This window comes from Labrus bergylta, chromosome 9, assembly GCF_963930695.1.
Source record: "Labrus bergylta chromosome 9, fLabBer1.1, whole genome shotgun sequence".
NCBI classification, from domain to species: domain Eukaryota; kingdom Metazoa; phylum Chordata; class Actinopteri; order Labriformes; family Labridae; genus Labrus; species Labrus bergylta.
In genome coordinates, this window is record NC_089203.1 from 2,962,370 (window position 1) to 2,977,151 (window position 14,782).

Sequence of the window (14,782 nt, forward strand, 5' to 3'; positions counted from 1 at the left end):
CACTGTCAAAAGTTGTGAATGGTACCAAAATAATAACTGATCCATACCGTCCTACTTTTTTTGTACCCTTCTGTTGGGGTGCCAAGCGTACCGATCCACCCCCGCCCCGTGGACAACCTTGGAGATGCAGACTCCCTACAGCCAACATATAAACAATGTGTTCTCAGACTGGCACAGTGAGTGTTGTCTCACATCCTCCTCTCTGAGAATGAGCTTCTACCTTCTGGCAGATGATACAGAGTCCCCCAATGTAAACTGAACCACTTTAAAAACTCTTTTGTTCCCACGTCTATCTAAATTCTGGATAATGTTTGGTAAGGCTGTTTGGGTTGTGTCGTAGCATCATGGTGTTCCTATATGTTTTTATAGTTTCTTACCTTTGTTGTTTTATCTCTAATGCTGTGTTTTTGCAGATCTTGTGTATTATACGTGTGTTGTTTTGTAATGGTATGTTCTTTCCTGTTTATGTGTGGATGTGTTTTTGTACTGTTTTATTTATTGATTCTAGAGGAAGCAGCTGAATGTTTGGCAGCTCTTTGAGTCAAAGACAAATTTCCCTAAAGGGACAATAAAGTGTATTGTATTGTAGACCTTCCTAGGAATCATTGATTTTGTTTATTGTGTCGTGTTCTTCTTCTTTGTTGAATTTATTGGTTGTCTATGTTGCGCCCCTGTGATTTAGTGATGTGTAAGGGTACGGTTAGCTGTAGAAATGCAAGTAAGATCAGGGTTTATCGTACCAAAACTGTACTGAACCAAACCGGACCGCTTGGTGGAAACGAGGCTTTAGTGTCAAATAGTTGGTGGATAAAAAATAAGGTGAAAAAGCAGCAAATAAAAATAAAGTGGAACTACAACATCTGTCCAAGAAAGACAAAATAATGCTCGTATGTGTAAAGGCCTTGAAGGTTTTTTTTCATACTGCTTTACAAAAGCTTCCCAAAGTGATAGCTTTAAATACCATGACCCGTTGTACAGCGCCACTTTCTAAAAAGTGAGGATGTTGTGTAAAATGTGAAATAAATCCCTGATCCCATTATTTACATCAACCCAGAATTTAAACTATAAAACATGATGTGAAACCTGTTTGGATAAAAGAAATAAAAGCTCCTAAGAACACACGATTTGGTCATTTCTCGTTTAAAATTTTCAAAAACGGCAAGTAAACTCCTGCAAACAGTCTACTTAGCATAATTCATTGGCCAATGTATTTATGCATTTTGCAGGGTTCCCTTTCATCAGTTATAAATCACTGAGGGGATTGACTAAAAAGATCTCTTGTAAAACAGAACTTCAGAGACATTTCTTCAAATCCTCCAAAAATATGGACGCATTTTAGAGGCAGTTTATTCTAAACTTAAGGCAGGAAGCACTGAAGATGAATTAAGAGGATAAAACAAGGATTTCTACTTCACCAATGTGTCTCCACTCTTTCCTTATAAACCATTTGTTTTCCCAAAACGAATGTGAGTCTAGCTGCTCCTGGGAAATAAAATCAAACTAAAGCATGTGAGAGTTCAGATAAATACTTTAGTGTAAAATCTCCTGTAGTCTCTTGATTAATAGCATGATAAAGAACAAATACATAATTAGGGCTTTAATGGGGCTCGCAGTGTTTTAAAGATGTAAAATGCCGGAGTAGGGACAGTAAAGGACTTTAAACTCTACACACAGGCAAACATCTTCCTGTTTAAACAGTGACTGAAGTTAGTCTAAAACCAAAGTCCACTTCTGCAGAGTGAATGGAGGATTTCATCAACATGTCTGTGAGTATCAGATAGTTTCTTTATTATTCTGTAAGCAACATTACGAGTGAGGAGAGAAACGACAGCAGTGTGACGAGGTGTGTGAACTTTGATCCTGAGTTTCTTTTATCTGAGTTTCTTTATCTCTGAAAGTGTCCGGACAGATTTAGACACGCCGACGCTTCAATAAGTCAAGTCAAAGAATTGTTTTATTTGAGGGGAGAGTGGTCAAAGCTATCAAACAATATGTGAAAAAGCTGCAGTGTCGTCAGCTGTGTTGTTGTCAGAGCCCTGTTTACATCAGAGCCCGGCTCCAGGCATACATTGTGTCTATGCTTGTCATATGAAATGTGTTATAAATAAACTTGACCTGACTTGTGTATAAAAGCTGTTTTAGTCAAAGACTAGAGAGAAGAAGAAGAACATACTCAGTGATTATTTAAATGTCACGTAAGAGTTTCTAGATCATGGTTTTTCCATGTAAATGTACATGCAATGTGAAGCTAGAGCTAACTAAAGAGGGCTAAATGCTAACACAACAGTGCAGCTCGAGATCAGGGGGTATTCCTTGAAAAAGTCAGTCTGAAACTAACTCCATCTCCTAATTAAACCTCAAGTCGTTCCATGAACACAATCCAGCCTTAATGAATCAGGACTGACTCGAGACAGACTTGCATAGTCTCGCTTTGTGAACGCGCCTGATGTTTACAAGAAACCCAAATGAATGGATGAATGGAGGACGATTAAATGAGTCACGCAGAGGGGAGAGTTAAAGTGCTGTTTGTTTCAACAGCTGAACTAACGCTGCAGATAGAGCTGTGTGAAAAATGTACAGATTGTATTACTAATAAAAGAAGGTAAAACTGCAGATAATAATAATCCAGGGAGATGGCATGGTAGAAAAATACTAAAATATGTTTTAGGTTCATGTGCATTTGACTTAATACTAGACTCTTATGTTATCTGTAACTCAGCTGATTATAATATTTAACAGCTGCAATAGTTCTCACACTCATGGTTTAACAATCATGAACTGATTTCACATCCTCTATCACAGTGGAACATTAAACATGTACAATTACCAATGATAACAACCTCATTACTTAACATTGACTTTAACTTTATTAACACACTTTTCTTAACTGGACACTAAACTTCCCATGAGCCTTTGCTCCACAAACTGTTCGATCTCAGAGCGACTGTCCACTTGGGGTCTCTACAGTATAAAACCTTTACACAGATTAAAATCACACCTGTCTAATATCAGACCTCTGTTACAGCTGCACAGCATCAAGGTACAGCAGTGTGTGAATGGAGGTGAATCTATAAAGAGTCTGTGCATAGCCTACTTTAAGGTAATTGTGGTAATATATTATTATGAAGTATCCAACAAGAGACTGTATATGATATGTTCTTACTTATGTGCGTTTTTGTGTAAAATCAAATGTAAAATTCCACAGTGGTTACAGTGAAATGCCAGTTTTATTGTCACAATATTTATCAAAATAATAAATAAAAGGAGATGCCATTTATACGTGGGGTCCTTGTGGGATGTGAATTATCTATTAGGCTTTTTATAAAATCATGTTCTTTATACCTTTTTAAAATATTTTCTCACGTGTGGTTGCATTAGATGTGTCGCTTTTACAATATAATTAATGTTTTTATTCAAGATAGATTTTGAATGAAGCTGAGAGCTTTATGATCTTTATTATATTATAACATGACACCAGCTACACAAAGTTCGACTGATAGCCTGGTGCGGAACACACTTGTTCACCAGCATCAGTTACCATGGTAACTCAACGAGGATTCATATAAGCTACAGTGATTGAACGAAACTCCCACTTAAATGAGCCAGACTTATGGAAATAATCGAGGATTCAACTTAATCCTGCTTCATGGAATGACCCCAGGACAATTTAGTCCGCCGTTTGCATTTAGTGCTCTTGAAGGGGAGGGGGGTTGGAGGTGTGTCGCTGGAGGAGAACGGAGGATTCAGGTTGGTGGAGGTGTCAACAAACAACAGTTTGTTTAGGTTTCATGCTGGTGCTCAAGGGCGACATCTACTGGATCAAAAAGTCACAGCTGCATAACATGGTGTCAGGTTTGTCTTGAGAAGTTATGCATTGAATATGCCTACTTTCTTCCTTCAGAGTTGATGTGCCTGGTTGAGGGGGCGTTCCATAGACTCAAATGGACAGCGTGCCTCAGCCTCCTCCTCATAAATTCATAACAACTGTTATTTCAAGAGAAGCTACTCTTGATGGGTGCTGACATGTTGAGTCTGTGCAGTAGAGATCAGCTAGAAGAGCCACATTATTGCAGAGTACACACTGCTGCCATCTGGTCACATGTATACTTTGCCAAGGTGCAGGACCCCCCCTTGGTGGGTGTAATGTATTGTTAATTGTGTGTATTTCAGATTCACTGCTGCTGCAAAGCAAATTGCCCCTTGGGGATAGTAAAGTTGACCTTGACCTTATTGACGTCACAGTCATTGATGAAAGAAACACATTGAAGTTCCAGCTAAAAGGTCAAAGGTCCCTCAGGTAGGTTCAGTCCACATCACAACATATCCGTGTGTCATTTTGAAGACGGTTAAGGAACGTTTAATGACTCTTGTGTGAGTGTTCATTTCGTTTCTTTTCAATGTGCCTCTTCTTAACTGATGATCCGGTGCTGCAGGAGCTACATTGGTCGACAGAGCTGTCAATCATAACATTTTATAGCATACAAAATAAATGAAAGAGAAACGCCTCAGAGAATAGAGGAAGTAAACACAAAAACGGTGGGAAAATAAATATCATGAATAAATCAGTTTTGAGAAAAATGTATCTTAAATCTAAATGTACATGCATTTAGGTTTTATAGTTTGACCCAGCTCCTCTCTGGGTACTTCTCATGTCTCTTCAATGGCATCCACGTTTCCTTCACTTGCTTCCCACACTTGCGTCTTAGTCCCGCCCACCAGGGATGTATGAGACACGAGGAAACGAAGCAGAGGAGAGAGGAACGAGGAAATGTGTTTTAAGAGACATTAGACTGTAGCGTCACGTGAAGCGTCATCAGCTGATCGTCGCTCAGCTGTCTGTCAGCTTTAACAGCTGTTTGTGTCCACACAAATACAAACTGTGTTCATTATAATCAAATACACACAGTAACAGTGTTCAGTCTGTGTACTTTACCTGATAAAAAACACATGCACATGAAGAACAACCTGCAGTCTGCTAATAAAAATAAAATACAGACCTTTTCTACACACAATCAGTTTTAATATTAAATTATTTATTATTAATTATTTGTCTTTACTGATAATCCAACAGTGAACTCTGTATTTTATAAACACTAAGGATGTCTCAGGATTATTTACATTTTATCATTAGGATAAAAATTTCAGCAAAACAGGATGCATAACATTTTCAAACCGTACGATCATTAATGGTCATGATGAATGTAAAACGTGTTTCTGACTGACGACTCCCCCTCTGTCAGACTTCTCATCATGATTAAATTAAAAAAGGCAAATAGTGTGAGTGTTCATGAAAATAAATATCAGCAGTTTTAATAATGGAGTCGTTCATGATCTTTTGGTTTTAACACTTCAAATTAACTTTTTGTTTAATGCTGAATCAGAAAACAAATCAAATAGCCTATCAAAGTCGGCGGTGAACAGCCTACACTCTCATATTAATTTTAAGGAACTTATTCTTCATATTTCGTTGTTACTCCTCATGTCAGACACTTTTTTAATCCCAGCTCATCACAGACTCTTTACAAACTGACACATGTTAACATTATGTTTAAATGTCCAACGCTCCGTTTAGCATCTTTTTAATGTCTGTCTTTTCTCCGTTATTAAACTCCGCTGATGTTGAGAAGTTTCATTAAAGTCTGATCCGCTGCAGCGTCCAATCAATGAGTGATATTCGAGAAGGAGGCGAGTCTGTCAGTGAAAAGTCTTCCTGGAAGGCTGGTCTCATGTTTCCTCGATCATAGCTCCTCCGAGATATTTCCTCGATCCTCGCTCCTTGGTGCTGAAATAAGCGACTTGAGACGTCCTTCAACATGGCGGCACAGAACGACTTCTGGTTTAAGCACGGATCGAGGAGAGAGGAAATGAAAATAAGAGACATGAGAAGTACCCTCTGTTAACTGAGGAGGCGGGGTTTATGACCTATACTGCAGCCAGTCAGCAGGGGGAGCTCTAAATCTTTTTTGGCCTCACTCCAAGGCGGCTGTTGCTCTCTCCATCTTAATTTATCGTCTATGTGGCGTTCATGTGGACTCCCCAAGCTGGGAATTTACTTTCCAACCATTTATTACAAATGCAAAGTAAGATTTTGACATGCCAGCTGTTTTCATCCACAGGGTCCACTCAGCATGGAGCTGTCTCCCTCTCCCTCAGGTTTAGAAGAAGAGTTTAAAACAGTCTTCACCAGAGAGTCCCTCCTCTTCCTCCATGAGCTGATCTCCATGTTTGACGAGGAGGTGGATCAGGTAGGAGACGTGGAGCATCCCTGTTGTTTCATAGTGTGGCAGACCTGTTTAACTCAGGATAAAAAACGATCTGTTCCACGCTTGTCTTTACTCAGGTCCTGCGGTTACGAGTGTCCAGAAAAGCCCACTTGGACCTTTCCGGTGACCTGCCAAACTTCCTGGAATCAACCTCACATATCAGGAGGGACCCGGCATGGAGGGTGCTGCCCACCCCCCCTAGGCTCCAGAGAAGACATGTGGATGTCGGAGATCTGGCTCCCTGCGATACTCAGCGCTTCATTAAGGCTCTCTTGTCTCCAGCACAGGGCATACAGGTACAACCTCTCATTTACCTGTGACCAGTGATTGGCAGGGGCATGGCCAGAGGCGGGTCCAAGGGTGGCATGGGTCCTCTCTGGTGCAATCCCTCAAATCAAATCAAAAAATGTATTTGTGATGTATCAGCCTGAATCTAAAGTGAGTAATTAAAGCAGCAGGAAATGATCAGAGCATCTGTTTACAACATGAGACTGGCTTACAAACTAAAATCAAGTTCCAACCACACTCTGTTCAACCTTTGGAATGAAACAAACACGTGTGGAGACAGAAGGAGGCTCTGAAAGTCACACAGTAAGCCTTCAAAAAATAAATATCTGCTTTGTTTGTTTGTGCAGGTTGACTTTGACGATGGAAACTGTCCGACATACTTCAATCAGATCAAAGGCATACATAATGTTTTAAAGGCAGTTCACAACCACTTCCCCAGTACGTACCAACATCAAATTCATACTGGTGATGTGAAACATCTTCATCGCTGTGTCACTCTCATACTCTCATATTTGATTACAGATGTTCCACACATATCTAAGGCTCCAGTGCTGATGCTCCGCCCCCGCGCCTGGAACATGGTGGAGCACAACATGATGGTAGTTTGGCACTTATTTTGTTTGGTAAATGTGTTCTGAACCATCAGCGGCATCTCCAGGATTTCTGGGCCCAATGAAAAGATCTCACATTGGGCCCCTCCACCACACCCAGTAAAGCCTCCACCACAGCCCCAGTAAAGTCTGCATTATAGCTATGAAGTTTAAACACTCCTCCATTACATAAATGTCCCACATTTACATTCACCGGCAACATGGTACTAAAAGGTTACCTCGTTTTTAAGTAATTAGGACAATGTGCAGGAGTTCGCCTGTAATATTTATTAAAAACAGGAAGTGATCCGATCTCGGTGTCCCAGGACTTCTATTTTTGTTGCCGTGATTTCGATATGGTTACTTTCCGTGCCTATATTTTATCTCATGCTGTGGGATTCAAATAAAATGTCCGACTTGCCACTGGTCCTTAAATACTCACCAGTGGCAATTCTAGAGTCCGTTGGGGCCCAATCCGTTGGGGGGCCCTCCAACCAGCTTTCAGCAGGGCAACAAAAGTGGATGCTGTCAGATGGGGTCCTCTTAGGGAGGATTCCTACTGTCATTGCAAAATTTGCAAATATTGAAGTAACAAATAGACAACATAATTCAATGTTCTGATTAGATTTCAGGGGCACATGTGGCAGCAGTGCTATACACTTGGCTCTGGACGTATTTAAGAAGTTTTAGTCAAACGGGGTCCCACGGGAGGGAGAGGGGGGTGGCAAGTTTTCCTACATGTGTGTGTTTAATAAACAGTCCATACATGAAGCATAGACTGACTGTTTTTTTTTCTGGCTGTTTGTCAGGTGGAGGGAAAAGAGGCTCCAGGTCCCCTCTTTGACTTTGGACTCCTCATGTTTCACTGTGGAAAGACGCTGTTTGAAAACAAGAGTGGACCTTTTTTCTACCTCTCCAAGGTAACACACAGTCACTCGTGCACTCAGACGATATGTGTTTTATGAATGAAGTCAACAGAAACTCTCTCATCTTGTTCCAGGTGGAGAGCTTCATGGAGGCTCGATTGTGGAACAAGATTTTTGTCTGGACACAAGAGAAGGTTTGCATAAAGAAGTGAATATTTCATTTAACTCTTCCATTGAGAATATAGAATATAAATCTGTGGATCCAAAGTGAACTTTCCCTGTTTGTTTGTTTTTTATGTTCATTTGGGGGTGTTTATGCCTTTATTGTAGACAGGACAGTGGACAGAGTCAGAAATTGGGGGAGAGGGAGACTGGGGTACGACATGCGGGAAAGGAGCCACAGACCGGATTTGAATGCAGGTTTCCTGCTCACAGGACCACAGACTCTGCACCAGGAGCCCGCGCACTAAACACTAGGCTACCGTCAATGCTGACTTTTGTTTAAATGGTAAATGGTAAATGGACTTGAGCTTATATAGCGCTTTTCTAGTCTCCCGACTACTCAAAGCGCTTTTACACCACATGTCACACCCACCCATTCACACACTGATGGTAGTGATGATCGCTATGTAGTAACATCCATCAGAAGTAACTAATCCATTCATACACCACCACTGAAGCAGGGTTAAGTGTCTTGCCCAAGGACACAATGGACATGTTGCTCAGCTAGGGATCAAACCCTCAACCTTCCGGTTGAGAGGCGACGACTCTACCAACTGAGCTCTACCAACTGAGCCACAGCAGCCCCACAACAACATAAATATCACAACAACAGCCATTTTCAGGCAACAGAAAAGAGCCATCGACAAAGCTCAGAAGAATGCAAAAAGAGGAGGTGCTCTAGGAACTATGCAGCGCCAGACCCGCCCGGCCTGTTCGATGGCCACGTCTGGCCCATGTATTTGAAACACAAGAGCAGAGAAAGCAGAGATCGTAGCGGTCGCATGCAGATAGTCTATGCATTGTGCAACAGTCACAGTATAGAAACATCACTCCCCTTCCTATTGGCTCTAGCTGAAGTCTCCGGAGAATATCTTGCTGCACTCTAATATCAGCCAACTCGGACGTGCTGCAAAAAAATACTAGGGGTCTGTCAGAAGAAACTCTGGGTGAATGATTTGGACATTTGCTTTCTGACATGTAGGTTCTTGTGGAAACGTTAAGGAGTGTAAAGCATGTATAAATGTATAAATGAGTTTGTGTGTCTGTGATTGTCTGTCTAGCTGGGCCTGCCTCTGGGCTGCATCAAGGCGACGGTGCTGATTGAAAATGTTTTAGCAGCATTTGAGATGGAGGAGATCCTCTACGAGCTGCGAGATCACTCAGCTGGACTCAACTGTGGCATCTGGGATTATTCAGCCTCTTTCGTCAACAAGTTTGGTGAGACAATATCTGGCCTTTAGCTGGTGTCGACATGCCAAAAACTCTTAATCATTTTCCACTAAGCCAATGTGCGTAATTACAGCCTGAGGTCCAGAACTAAATCTACCCCGGGATCTAATCTCACTGAAGTCAAGTTTCCTGTTTCTCCTCCAGGTCACCGTCAGAACTTCCTGCTGCCCGACCGCAGCAAATACGTCAACATGGAGAAACGTTTCCTACGCAGCTACATGGACCTGTTGGTTCAGACGTGTCATCGGAGGGGAGCGCTCGCAACAGGAGGGATGGCCGCTCTGCTGCTGCCTCAAGATCCACTCAGCGACTCCCACCAGAGAGCGTTGGCTTCTGTCACCAGGTAGAAAACATCCCTGCTTAGGATGCTCTCCACAACTGTGAGTGTCTGCTTCAAACTGACACAAGAATCTGTTTTGCTGTGGACTGAACCCACCTGAAGTTTTATCAGGAAGTTAAATGTGTGATTTGTTTAGAAGAATGGCCGCTCCTCAAGCCAGCTCCCTTCTGAACATGTCTTGGCTCCAAAACACATCAACAGCGCAATATGTCAGGCCCCCATTGCATGGGAGGAGATGGAGCATCGTCCATATTTATTTAGTCAATTGTTAACATGAAGGAGGTTTAACTTTAAGACCATTATTGTATCCAGCCAATAGGGGGAGTGTTGGCTCCACTTTTGTGAACCTGTCTTGTCCTCTATACAGTATATGGTAATGTCCCATTTAAAGGGCCGCAGCATTCCAAGGGTGCATTTGAAAATGAGGCCTGCTAATTTCAAAAGGGGCCTTAAAACTTAAATCATCTTTCAAATGATAGGTAAAGTCAAGTGATGTAAGTTATGTAAGCTGGATCCAGTGCAGCTGTTGAGGTTGCTATAGGCGTCCGGGATAGCGCTTAGAAGCGAAAAGGAAAGGATGGGGACAGGTGAGGACGCAATGAGGAAATCCTCTGAAGACCAGAACGTTTCATTTCAGCCTGCGAGGGCTGGTCTTCGTAAGCTGGGTCCTTCAAAACATACCTGTTGTCTTCCCTCCTTTTAGACTGAAGTTGCTGGAGATCGAAGCAGGTGTGGACGGCTTCATGGTGTACGACCTGGGTTTGATTGAGCCCATGCAGAAAGTAAGCACTGGATCATGAGCCTTTCAAAGCTTTTTTAAAAATAAAAACAGAGAAGCTAATGAGCTCTCCTTCATCTCCTCCAGCTCTTCCAGCTTCACACTGAAGGGGATAACCAGCTTCACCAGCTCCGAGATGATGTCACTGTAACTCCTGATGACCTGCTGTCCATGCCCTCGGTCAGTCTTTAACGCATTTCAAAATGTAACTGCTGAAGATTCCCTGTAAAGCTGCAACATTTCACAACTGAACTGTTAAAAATGTTTACCGCGGGCTGGGATGTAAACTGGAAGTGGGAAGAACTGACTTAAATAACACCTTCGACACCGAAAATGAAAGTTGATTTTGTTGTCTTGTCATTAGGGAGGAGTCACCCTCTATGGACTGAAGTATAACATTGCAGTTGGTGTCCTCTTTATTAATGCGTGGCTCTCAGGTGTGTACATTTAAACATTCAGACTGAAGTAAGGCGGGGCAGGAACAACAGAACTGTTAAAACTTGGCTCTGTTTTTTAGGTCTTGGACACTTCTTCTACAGAGGCCAGGTGGAAGATTCAGCAACAGCAGAGATCTCCAGATCACAGGTGGGTTTAGTGCTAAATAATCTGACTTCAGTGCCCACCAAGTGAACCAAGCAGAGCTTGATTAAAGGTCACACATTATCCTCCTCTTCAACCAGTTTAAATAAGTCTCAGAGCTCCTCAAAACATGTGTGTGAAGTTTCTTGTTCTGAATCCACTCTGATCGTGTTTTTGATCATGTCTATAAACCCCTCTATTTCAGCCCTGCTCAGAACAGGCTGTTTCTGTGTCTGTACCTTTAAATATGTAAATGAGCTGTGTTTGACCACGCCCCCTCTCTGGAAGGGCTTGGGTGTCTCGGTCTTTCTCGCTCCATGTCCTATTGTTTACGGTGAGAAGGCAGACTCAGAGGGCAGAACAAACACCTAGCTGTGGGAGTGTCACCCACCTGGGGGAGGGGTTACTGCCCGGTCAGACTGGTAGCTGGCCAAAATGGCATTATAAGTAAATGTGAGGAAGGAATAGCCATCCCTTCAGACAATTAATGACAGGACAGTTGTCTGACTAGCACATTAATTCATAAGTGACACCCTCAACCAGTTTCCTGAAAACAAAGCGATGGACAACATAGAGACTGTAAAATGAACCAGTTTAAGCTTTCTTTATTTCATTACCTGTTGAAGAAACAACCAGCTCAATATGAACCCTACTGAACGAGCTCCATGTAGATGAACTTGGAGGTAAAGAAGAACATAAAAAAGTCTTGTAGTTTCATAAAATAAAAGTAGGACTTGAATGAAGAGGTTGCAGCAGTTGGAGTCTGTCAGCTCCAGAGCAGCAGGCTGAAGTAACCATCCAGAGGAACCTTCGAGACGAGACGGCTTAAAAAAAACGAGATAAAAATGTGTGTGCGTTCTTTGTGTGTGTCAGGTGTGGCAGTGGATCCGTCATCAGACGAGGCTGGAGGACGACAGCAGGGTGGTGAGCCGGCGGCTGGTTACTGCTCTAACCCATGAGGTTCTGATGGAGCTCAGCGTCAGGTGTGCAGACACTCCCTATCATGCTGATAGCCAATCAGGTTACTGCTATCCTTGTAGGAATATGTAAGGGAGGACATTATCTAAATTAGGGACCATATTTAAAGAGGACTATTATCCCCCTTTTCCACCTTTTCAAACAGTCCCCTGTGGTCTAAATGAAACATCTGTACTGAGCTTTGGTCAAAATATAACATAAAACCGGGGGTTAGTGCACGCGCCCCATGTATGGAGGCCGTACTCCGCCCAGCTTCAAATTCAGCCTGTGGCTCCTTTCCCACATGTCATCCTTACTCTCTCTCTCCCTGATTTCCGACTCTATCCATTGTCCTATCTCTCAAATAAAGGCACAAAAATCCAAAAAATAAATCTTAAAAACAAAATAATAATAACATGAATCAAGCACCAGAGGAGCTTTGTGACCCTGTATAAACCAGCTCTCTCAGAACTCGCCGTTTTGGTGTGTGTGTCTCTCTAAATGCAATGAGCCCCCCTGAGTTTTCCCCGTAGACATCACTCCTCTGTAGCAAGAATAAAAATGGCAGACCAGCGCAAAAGTTTTGCTCTAGGCTGGGGGTGGAGTCCATGAGTTGAGATACCAGGGGAGGGGAGGGCTTTTTTTTTTTACCAGAATACCATTGTGATGTCACAAGGAGAGCATATTTTAAACGGAGCATTTTTCTCTGTGTTGTAAGACTTATGCAGACCACAAACAAAGGACTGGATGGGTTTATTTCACATTTTGTGGGTCAGTAGACACTCAGGATACCCAAATAAATGTTCAAAAACACTGTAGAAGTGGATTTGTCATAATATGTCCCCTTTAATAAGCTAGCTACTTCCACGTCGCTTGCTGGTTTGTATGACCTACAGGCTGTTTTAAAGTCATACGCTGTTTTGAAAAACCTATAAATATAATGAGTCAAGACAAACTGTTGTCATCTCAATGGTTTCCGAAACAGCAGCTATTGAAAAGACCATCTCAGAACTCACCGGCTATCGTCTGCGAAAGCTATAAGCCTCTTGTAACATTATTCCAATGTAGTCAGTGGTTAACATTAAACGACTTCCTTTTCTGTGTGCTGCATTGTTTAAAGTTCAATTAGCAGTTTGAGTTGTTCAGATCAAAAGCAAAGTGAAATGTATCACAGCAGATATGTCTGCAAAGTAAACGCTGTCATTTCTTTGTTCATTAATCTGTTTCTGGTGAGTCTCACTTTAACTTAAATAGTAAGTAACACAGAGGCTTCTCTCTGGATTTCTTCAGCAGTATGAACCTGAAAAACAAACAGATTTTCTTGTGATTTACTTTCCATTATCTGGTCTTAAATTTGCAGAATTAACAACATCATTCATGACGCAGATTTTTAAAGAGCAAAAGTTTTTTCAGAGCTTTGTCAGGTCTGTCCTCAAGAGGACCAGGGAGGTCTCAATCGATAGTTTGTGATGCATTCCAGGAAGTTGGAAAATCTGAAAAGCCTTCACAACACAGCACAGTTTTTGAAATCCGTGTAGCATTAATGAAAGAGATGATTCTTCTTCGGGTGTTCAGCTCTTTTCTCTCTCTCTCTCTCTGTCAGTTTCTTCAGGGCTAAACAGAGGCTAAACACAGCGGCAGACATATTCCTGGAGGTGGTCCTAAAGAGAGATTTCCCAGAATTCATCACCTCCTACTTGAATCAGGACCACACCTTTCTCAGCTCCCAGGACTTCAGACAAGTGGAGGCTCTGGAGGCAGACATTCCCCGACACAAACTGTGAAGAGTCTCAGATGGAAGATCTCCACATGTTCTTACAGAGAGTGTATTACTGCCACCACAATAAAAGAAATATTAATGTTTAAGTTTGCTTTTTTTAAATGTGAACATTTTACTGATCTCTTTGACATTAGACACCTGGCCAAAACTATTTCAACAATAAACAATCAAACTTTAATTCACTGGGATTTTCTTGAACACATCGGCGGACCCCGTCTTTGCTCCCAGTTTGCTGTGTCTAAAAAAACACAGGTACACAAGTACAAACATATCCAAAGTACATAAAACATTGCACACTGAGAGACACTGAGAGAGAACAAACACAAAATAAACGACAACAAAACCAGAACCAAACAGAATCATCACAAATGTGTACCCTTGTTTAGGGGTAGAATGAGTGTACCTTTGAGGGTACTGTTGGACCCTTAAAGGTACATACACATTTAGCACATTATTTCTGACAGTGGCAGGTACAGGACTAGCATGCACCTGGGTGGGATCTATACTTGTTTTTACCAGCAGTAAGAGAGGCAGCGGGAGCCATGATTCTCTTTGTTCTTATGTTTACTTTTATTTTTTTAAATAAAAGATATGTAGGTGATGTCCGTGGTGTTGTTATCACTGCCTGTCTTGTTTTTGCTGTCTTTGCGACGACGTCCCTTCTGTTGATTTTACATAACATGTTCTGTAAAAAAAAGGCACAACTTGTACAACCTGAGAGGAGCTGTTTGTGTTCCTCTGGTTGTTGAATTATTAACAGAGAAACAGGATTGGGGATCCTGTCACTACTGACCCTTTATTTATGTAACACCTTTCAAGATTTAGTTTGGCTTAAACTCCAGATCAGATTAAAGAGGGCGCCAAAGAGGACTGCAATCACCTGTGTCCT

At 41.9% G+C, this 14,782-nt stretch overlaps 1 protein-coding gene across 2 annotated transcripts; it reads left to right on the forward strand.

Annotated features, from left to right (window-relative positions):
* Positions 1–1,637: 1,637 nt before the first annotated feature.
* On the forward strand, positions 1,638–13,979 carry ugl (ureidoglycolate lyase). 2 transcript variants are annotated; one of them, XM_020647802.3, is made up of 16 exons: positions 1,700–1,766; positions 4,171–4,297; positions 6,117–6,245; positions 6,341–6,559; positions 6,899–6,989; positions 7,074–7,150; positions 7,951–8,061; positions 8,142–8,201; positions 9,291–9,447; positions 9,604–9,802; positions 10,503–10,581; positions 10,665–10,757; positions 10,942–11,014; positions 11,095–11,162; positions 12,030–12,139; positions 13,717–13,979. In XM_020647802.3, exons 3-16 carry the CDS (start codon positions 6,129–6,131, stop codon positions 13,895–13,897), a joined length of 1,635 nt encoding a protein of 544 aa, XP_020503458.1. In that variant the 5' UTR covers positions 1,700–1,766; positions 4,171–4,297; positions 6,117–6,128; the 3' UTR covers positions 13,898–13,979. The 2 variants fall into 2 exon arrangements, with proteins under 2 accessions (XP_020503457.1, XP_020503458.1); XM_020647801.3 differs by lacking the exon at positions 4,171–4,297 and having other exon boundaries at positions 1,638–1,766.
* Positions 13,980–14,782: the final 803 nt, after the last annotated feature.